Raw genomic sequence first — 9,277 nt, forward strand, 5'->3', positions numbered from 1 at the left:
GAGTCTCTTTTAAAAAAAAAAAAAAAAAAAAAAAAAGATAAAAGAATTAAAAGAATTACTGGTTGGGGTTGCATGGCACATTGTAGACACTGAGTGAAAGCTTGTTAAACTGCACTGAGGGGAGAAGTCATCCAAATATCGCTAATGTCCACATGGAATATTAACAATTATCAATGCATCCCAGGCCCTTAGATGTGGGATACAAGGAAACATGCAACATTGTCACCAGTCTCAGAAATCTCACTGTCCACTTGGGATGCCAAATGTCAATCAAGCAATACAAAGTGGCAATGACAGAGGAGGGCTGAGAGTGTAAGAGCACCCAGGAAGTTTTCTCAGGGCAGGGCCACGCACAGGTGCATGCTTCAAGTCAACCAGGTAGCACACACACATGAAGGTTAGCAGTCCATCAGAGTTTAGGAAATTACTTTATCTGAGTTCATCGCTTGGCAGTCTTTGGAGCTTAGAAATTCTTGGTGCTTATACCAAGCCAATATAAAATGAGTGCACGTGACAGACAAGCAAGTTGTGCAACTTAAAATTAGCCTTGACTATCCTGCCTGCCCCTTCTCTGCCTCCCTACCCTAAACACAAATATGCACACACATGCACACATGCAGATGCACATACACATAAACACCACAGTGACATGTGCACATGTATGCACACCCAGACACAAATGCATACACATGAACACACGTGCATATAAACATGTGTGCACACCCACACACGAGCATGTATATGCACATGTGGGCACACATGCACATGTGAACATAAGCAGTGCATACCCTACACACATATGCACATGTGTGGACACACATGTACATAAACACCACACCTGCACACAATACACACCGGTGTGTGCATGCCCACACACAAACACACACATGCACACGTGTGGACACATGCACATGAACACCACCTGCACATAAAAGTTCTCAGGAAAATGGAATTAAAAGGTAATATGAATTTTTCCATGAACTTTTTGGAGACCCCTCATATATATGCACATGCGCACACATATGCACACATGATTTCATACAGGCGCACATACACACAAAAATACATTCTGGACTAGCAAATGTTGTCAGAAGCTAATTCTCAGAAAGACCACAAAGCACTTATCCAAGTACGTGTCTCCATCCCTAACCTAAGCCATGAGCATCTCCTGCCTGGACCCTGCAATGGGCCCCTAACTCATCTTCCTACCTGTTTCCTTTCCCCCGTGGCAACCACGATGACCTTTCCAAAATCCAAATCCAGCCCAGTCTCTTCCTGCTTATACCCTTTCAGTGCTTGCCATGCTCTTAGCATGGAGGCCTGTGTCTTTAATGTGACTATTATTATATTATCTGTGTGCCCTACCAGACAGGCCTTGCATGCTCTTGTCCCCAGTACCTCTCTTGGTTCATCTTCTTTATCTGGCAGTCTGGTGACTGTGCTGTAGCCAAATTGGCCCTCTCTTCATTCTTTGAACCTCTAATGTATCCTTCCCACCCCTGGCCTCATTTACACTGCCCCTTATGTCTGGATGCTCCTTCAACCTTTCCCATGCACCTCGCCTCCCCAACGCAGGTAAACTCACACACCCACCACTAGAAAAGCCCTCTTCACCTGTTAGAACTGAAGTTAGAAGTCACTTGCTCCGAAATGCCTTCCCAGATCCTCCAGATTAGATGAAAATGACCCACTCTCCTCATCACTACACCCTACAGGCTTCTATCATAAACTTTATTAAACTTGAACGAGATCATGTTTTGTGTGATTATTTATGTAACATCTGACCTCCCTACTTGGGCTGCTAGCTCCATGACGTCCAGGACTTCACACATCTTGTTCATTAGACATGGTAGGAGTTCAATGAGTAGTTGTTGTATTCGTCTCCTATTGCTGCTGTAACAAATTACCACAAACTTAGGGGCTTGAAACAACAGAAATGTATTATCTTACAGTTTTGAGGTCAGAAGTCTCACAGGGCTAAAATCGAATTCTTTGCCTTTTCCAGTTTTAGAAGCCACTCATTTCGGGGCTCACAACCCTCTCTTTCTCCACCTTCAAAGCCAGTAATCTGGCTTAACTGTTGCTGTAACTCCATCCTAGCTTTTCTTTCTCTAATTCCCTGCTTCTCTCTTTCACTTATAAGGACCCTTATGATTAGATTGGGCCCACCCAGGTTATCCAGGAAATCTCCCCATCTCAAGAACCTTAACTTAATCACATCTGCAAATCCCCTTCTGCCACATAAGATGACATATGCACAGGTTCCAGGAATTAAGACATGGACATCTTTGGGGGTTTGGTCAGGGGGGTGCGGGGATTATTCTACCTACCATAGTTACCAAATAAGAGACCAAGGTTTGCCATCTTTAGCATTAAAATTTAAACTGTAGGTAAAGATGAAGGACATGTCTGGGGTGGCACCCATTCTTTCATTTAGTCATTCATTCATTCATTTATCCCTACTGTGTTCTAGGCTCTGTCTAGGTGCTGAGTTGTAAACACAACTGGCAAAAATACCTGCCCCAGGAATCTTACATTCCAGTGGGGAAGATGACAATCAATAAGCAAAACCAGGGATGACTGCTAAGGAGAGAAGGTGAAGCAGGGACAGAAAATAGGAATGTGTGTGGGGATAAGACGCTGTGTTTAATTTTAGATAGGGTGGTCAACACACACAGAAGATGGACTTTGAGGAAAGACCAGCAGGAGGTGAGGGAGTGAGGCATGCAGGTGCCTGAAGGAAGAGGAGTCCAACAGGAAACAGCAGATGCAAAGGTCCTGAGGCAGAAACAGGCCTGGTTTGTTCTCAGGTCAGTGTGGCAAGCAGCAGAAGAGGTCAGTGTGGCTGGAGCAGAGTGAGCCAAGGGACAATATGGGAGGGGACAGGTCATGGCAAGCCTCATAGGCCACAGTATAGATTGGCTTTGACCCTGGGTAGAACAGGAAGCTGTAGGACAGTTTTGCACAAAGTAGGAACATGGTCTGATGTACGTGTGAGTGGGATCACTCTGGCTGGGAGTAGGAGGCAAAGGCAGGAGCAGACAGGTTATAGCAATGGTCCAGCTGAAAGCTCACAGGGACTTTGACCAGGGCACTGGCTGGGAAGTGCTGAGAAGTTGTAAGATTCTAAGTACATGTAGAAAGCAAAGCCAAAAAGATTTGTTCATGGATTTAGGAACATTTGTAATTTCTTCTTTAAGCTAACCAAATAGACTTGTTTATTTCAAAGAGGCATGGAAACAGATCCACTCCTTAAAGGGCATCTGGTCACACCCATTTCAACTCCTGGCACATAGTAGGTGCTCGATAAATATATGTTGACTGGCTGCATGCATGATTCTCAGACAGAACAGCAGCTACGTCAGGGACGCTGAGCCGTCAGAGGTAGATCTTCATTGTGAGCCGGGGGCCTGTTCTCAGGAGGCCCAGTCTCCTAGAGGAGTAAACACCAATACTAACACTGTTGCCTGGATCTGTTTCAGTTGCTCGGTGAAGACCGTTTTCAAGACATTGAAAAGATTAAGACCATTGGCAGCACCTACATGGCTGTGTCAGGCCTGTCACCTGAAAAACAGGTAAAGGACTCTATAGGCTCAGCCACAACCTACGGCAGGGGCCTTGCTGGTGTCAAGTAGCTGAAGGTGGCAAAGTCTCTATCCCCAAGAGGCTTGGGGAACAGTGGGGAGAAAATCTATTGAACCGAATGATAATAGCCTGTGATGTACATCTACTCCCGAGGGAGGTGGAGTCTACTGGGTGAAATGATGCTGCTTTGTTGAGAAACTTCTAGGCTTCTGTATTAGTCCATTTGTGTTGCTTATAACAGAATACACAGAACTGGGTGATTTATAAAGACAATGAAATTTATTGCTTACAGTTCTGAGGCTGGGAAGTCCAAAGTCCATCTGGTGGTGGCAACAGTGACCAGGGGTCTCACATTGCAAGATGGTGGAAGCAGAGACAGCAGAGAGAGAGTGACAGACTTTTCTCTTTGTTTAAAGCCCTCAGAACCACACCCCTGGCCACCATTTTTAATCCATTCACTACTGCACGGTCCTACAACCCGTTCACCTCTTCAGGGCCCCACCTTACAATTACCGTAATAGGATTTCCCACCCTGTTAAGAGTCACAGTGGGGGTTAAGTTTCTAATACATAAAACTTGGGGGATACAATTCAAGCTTCACTGAGTTTTGGGGGGACATAATTCAATCAACTACAGCTTCATTCTGAACTTCACTGTTCACTGGAACAAAAATCAAGAAATACCCTGATTATGGTTTAGTTGTGGGTATTACTAAACTCCTAATGCTAGCCAGTTTTCTATTTCTTATTTTTGCTTTCTCCTTCAAAAGTCATAGGTAATAATAATAATAATAGCTCCTGTTCACAAAGAGGAACTTGGGGCTGTGTGCCAGGCACTCGTGCTAAATAGTAACACGAATGTCAACTTTCCACGGTTAATGGATGAATTATCTGAGATAATATCACTCTCCCCACACAAAGCTTGCATCTAGCAAGTCCTCAGTAAATGCTAAATGAGCATGAGTTCAAGTTCCCGGTGGAGATGAATCCCCATTCATTTCTTCTTGTCCTTACTGCACTTTCTTTCCAAATAAAAGCCTAAAAGTACTCCGAGAGTGGCTCTCTGGGAAGAAACCCATGTGGGTAATTTGGTACACGTGTGTGACACTCCATAGCAGTGGTCAGAAAACTGCGGCCCAAAGACCAAATCTGGCCCACCATTTGTTTCTATAAATAAAGCTTTATTGGAACACAGCCATGCCCATTCATCTATATTTTGTCTGTTGCTTCTTTCAAGCTAAAATGGCAATGTTGAGTAGTCACAACAAAGACCATATGGTCTGCAAAGCCTAAAATATTTTACTGAAACTGTTTGCCCACCTCTGCTCCATAGGGGTACAAAGTTCTCTCATGTACGTAATCTCATTCAATCTCTGTGACATAGGCAGGGCAAGTATGCTTATGCTCATTTCATAGATTTGGAAACTGAGGTTCAGAGAGCACAGAGGCACTTCCCTCAGGAGTTTCTTGAGCAAATGTCTATGTGAAACTTTCCTTGAACAGACACTGTGAGCACTTCTAAGGAAATAGACATCATTTGTAGAATGGAAGAACTACACATACAAATGCAGGAACATGTACACGCACAGTCACACGTGCACGCACAGTCACACGTGCATGTACCACACATCAGTGAGCATACTCAGAAACTCATGAAACATCAACCTGAGTAGATAAGCGTAGGCGTGGAGGAAGGAATATAATAACCCCCGCACACTGCACACTTGTAAGCAGATATCACGTGATCCCTTGTTTCTGGGATACCAATGACTGGAGTGTACAAGGGCTCACACACAGGATCATTCCCTTCTAAGGGTGCAGGAGGGGTTAGACATGAAGCCCCTCCTGCAGAATGTTCACCATATTGTTTGCCACACTGAATGGGTTCTTCTCTCACATGTGTTCCAGCAATGTGAAGACAAGTGGGAGCATCTGTGTGCCCTGGCTGACTTCTCTCTCGCCCTGACTGAGAGCATACAGGAAATCAACAAACACTCATTCAACAATTTTGAACTACGGATTGGTGAGTAGCAGCTGGAGGTGTAGCAAGTGCTCCATCAGACCCTCCCAGACCCTGGGCAACAATCCAGGGAAGCTTTTTCCCACAAAATGCAATAGGCCTAGTGCAACCCTGCCAAGGACAGGGACGAGGGCAGCTCGGGCCTTTCTGGGCTTCCTGTCACTCAAGATTCTGGAAGCAAGGTCAGGATTCTTGCCTGTGTGCAGAAATGCAAAGCACCTGGTCTTTGGCAAACACTAGACTATAGTTAACCTCTCTTCCAACTTATCCACCCATGCATGGTCCTGCTTAGAGAGGTAACTGACTAATCAGTCATTGAATTCTGACTTCTGTGTCACTCAAAACTGGTGGTCAATGTCTTGCTCTCAGATTCTTCTGAATAATGCCTTCAGGTAAAATAGTATTCCATCCCTGAGGATGTCAGATGCTTACTGAGCCACGGACAGGTGGACTCTATAGCACTGTGCTCAGCCACACAGCTCACCCTCCTTTGCGATTAGAGACACCCTTGTGCAAAGCAACACACGATTGAATAATAACTTTTTATCATTTGCACAGTTTGCTAATTCCTTCCACATCTCTGCTGAGCCTCAAAGCCTCCTAAAGCACAGTCCAAAAGCCCCTGCTCCAGTCCACATTCTCACTTTGTACAGTAAATGCAGGCCCAGAACAGGGGAGTAACTAGCCTGAGATCACGGAGCCAGCAGCAGCTCCAGCACTCCTGGCTCTGAGCCGAACAACATTCTGGCTTCTGGGGTGTAGTTTAAAACAACTTTTGCTGCAGTTCTCCTCTTGTAGATATCCTCTGGCTGCTGTGCCATTTTACTTTATTTGCCTCTCCCTTAGCAGATTTCAACGAAAGGTGTCAAGAAATACTAATATGTGACTTGTCAGATGTAAAGAATGCCATGTGCCTTTGTTCCTTAGAAAAAAAGACATTACATTTTATGTTTTTGATCTATGGATGGGAGGCTCAGGGATCGTTCCCACATCTTTCACCAACCCTACATGTTCTTCCTGAAATCATTGACACACAATTGAACCAGGAATAAAAAGAGAACTTTAACCCTGAACAAAGAGATATTTTAAGTAAGTTCTGAAGATGTTGCCAAGATCAGGGCCAATCCTTGGGGTAATATATTATACTGACATATATATGCATTCCACAGAGTCTGCTTTTCACATTTCCAGTTAATCATATCGTGTGTGTCTTGTTCTTGTCTCTGCCTGCAATGATCCTTATGCAGATATCTGCATGGCTAGTCCCATCACTTTCTCCAAATCTCTGTTCAGAGAAGTCTTTCCTAACCACACTACTCCAAAATGCATCCCCTCCCATCTTTCTCTATCCCTTCACCTTTTTTGATTTTTCTTTATAGCCTTTATCATTTGCTGTTATTGTATTGCATATTTTTTATTATTTTCTATCTGTTCTCAGTAGAAGGTAACTTCCTCTAGAGTCAGTGCTTTATTTCTTTTTTTTCCCACCGTATCCCCGATGCCTGGCACATAGCATGTGCCCCATCAGTCAATGTTTGTAGAATGAAGAAATTCTAAGTCTGTTAGGAGGAAACATGCATGCCAACTAACACATTTAGTGAAATACTATCATTTCTAGAAGAGAAGATTCCTAAAGGAGGAGGCATTAATAGTGTCCTAAAATTATTTACCAAATAAACTGTGGGACTGGGAGAAGTAATAGTCCAAGCAGGAGGAAAGGCAGGACAGAGGCATGAAGGTGGGGACTGGCCGGCAGGTTAGGGGACTGCAGCAGTTGAGTGCGGACTTACTCACAGTGTGGAGTGAGGGAGATGGTGGGATAAACGAGGCTGGCAAAGTGGGCAGAACCAGATCGAGAAGCCCTTGACTGTGATTCTGAGGAGTGCTGGCTTTATCCTATAGGTAAAAGGAGCCCAGGCAAATGTGGCAGATGTCGAAGTGGGTTGGAACCTGATCAGATGTGCAGTTCAGAAAGAGCCCCACCCCACCCCACCCCCCACCCCCCGCGCACAGCAGTGCTGAGGACGGGCTGCGCGAGGATGAGGGAGGGGGCAGGGAGGCCAGTCAGGAAGGGTCCTTCCAAGCTCTCAGAGCACTGCCAGCAGAGTCAGGAGGAGATCCCAGCATCCTGAATCCTGCTCAGTGCTCTCGTCAACTCATGGGCCAAGATTAGTCAATGTTCATGTGAAAAATAACCATCATCTTATATTGAACACTCGCTGGTCATCAGGTGCTGAGCCAGTAGCTTTGCTTATATTATCCCATCAAATGTTCCTGGGGTTATTTCCACGTTACAGGTGCGAAAATTGAGGTTCAGAGAGTGTAAGTAACTGACCCAGGTCATGATCTAATAAGTGACTGAGGCAGGATCTGGACGCTGCAGTCCATCCGCAGAGATCACGCGCGTCATGACACTGTCCCAGGGAGGGCCCACACACCTCCATGCCCTCTTCTGTCTCTCATCTCTCACTCTTTGCTTCACTCGCAGGCATCAGCCATGGCTCAGTAGTAGCCGGCGTCATCGGCGCTAAGAAACCACAGTATGACATTTGGGGCAAGACTGTGAACCTGGCGAGCCGCATGGACAGCACAGGGGTTAGTGGCCGGATCCAAGTCCCCGAGGAGACCTATCTGATCCTGAAGGAGCAGGGCTTTGCCTTTGACTACCGAGGGGAGATTTACGTGAAGGGCATCAGTGAACAGGAAGGAAAAATCAAAACGTACTTTCTCCTGGGAAGAGTCCAACCCAACCCGTTCATCCTGCCCCCAAGAAGACTGCCCGGGCAGTACTCTCTGGCCGCCGTGGTCCTGGGTCTCGTCCAGTCCCTCAACAGGCAAAGGCAGAAGCAGCTCCTCAATGAGAACAACAACACGGGGATCATCAAGGGTCATTACAACCGGCGGACTTTGTTGACACCCAGTGGCCCGGAGCCTGGAGCTCAAGCGGAAAGCACCGACAAATCTGATTTGCCATAAAAGCATTTCCTTTGTGTTTCTTTTTTTTGTATTTCTTTTATATATAAAATAAATATACTAATAAAAAGGTTTAATTTTTTTTAGAACAAGGATAGCTTTGTTGGTCTTTGAATGCATCAGATCAAGGACACAATTTGAGGTTCTCTTCAATCACCAACGTTTATTGATCACTTCTTGTGTACCAGGTTCACTGGGAAGCAAAGATAATAAGACCTCGTTTCTGATTTTGAGAGGCTCACGACAAAGTGGGAAAGAGTGACATGTAAACAGAGACTGAATGCAATCAGGTACTCAATAACAACTCCCAGTTTTTAAGTACTTGTCATGTGCCAGGCCACGTGCCAGATTCTTTACATAATGACCTCATGTAATACTCACAATACCTATACATGTATTCAACCAGTATTTGTTTAGCACCTACAATGTGCCTATGCTGTCCTATGCTCCAGAGAAATCCAGGTGAAAATGTTTTCCTTGTAGAGCTAACATTCTGGTTGTGGGGCAATAGATAATATTTTTATAAGCCAATATATAAATAACCTACTTTCAGGCGGGGGATAGATGTAATAAAAAAAATTAAGTAGGGCAGTTGGGATAAAGAATTAGAGGGCAGGGACACTGATTTAACTGGAGTCATCAAAGAAGCCTTTTTGAAGGATATAATGTTGAAGACTCACTCTAAATAATGAGACAACCC

The 9,277-nt window shown here is 44.9% G+C and overlaps 1 protein-coding gene across 1 annotated transcript in view; it reads left to right on the forward strand.

The window, feature by feature from the left end:
- The window catches only part of ADCY8 (adenylate cyclase 8 (brain)), a gene marked incomplete at its 5' end in the record, with an annotated part of 128,380 nt that extends 119,726 nt beyond the window's left edge, over positions 1-8,654 (forward strand). Inside the window, 3 exons of the mRNA XM_008574415.1 lie at positions 3,483-3,575; positions 5,493-5,607; positions 8,093-8,654. Coding sequence (XP_008572637.1) covers positions 3,483-3,575; positions 5,493-5,607; positions 8,093-8,580 — 696 coding nt within the window. The remainder of the gene's footprint in view (positions 1-3,482; positions 3,576-5,492; positions 5,608-8,092) is intronic.
- Positions 8,655-9,277: the final 623 nt, after the last annotated feature.

This window comes from Galeopterus variegatus, unplaced genomic scaffold (genome assembly GCF_000696425.1).
Source record: "Galeopterus variegatus unplaced genomic scaffold, G_variegatus-3.0.2 Scaffold1043, whole genome shotgun sequence".
Lineage (NCBI taxonomy): Eukaryota > Metazoa > Chordata > Mammalia > Dermoptera > Cynocephalidae > Galeopterus > Galeopterus variegatus.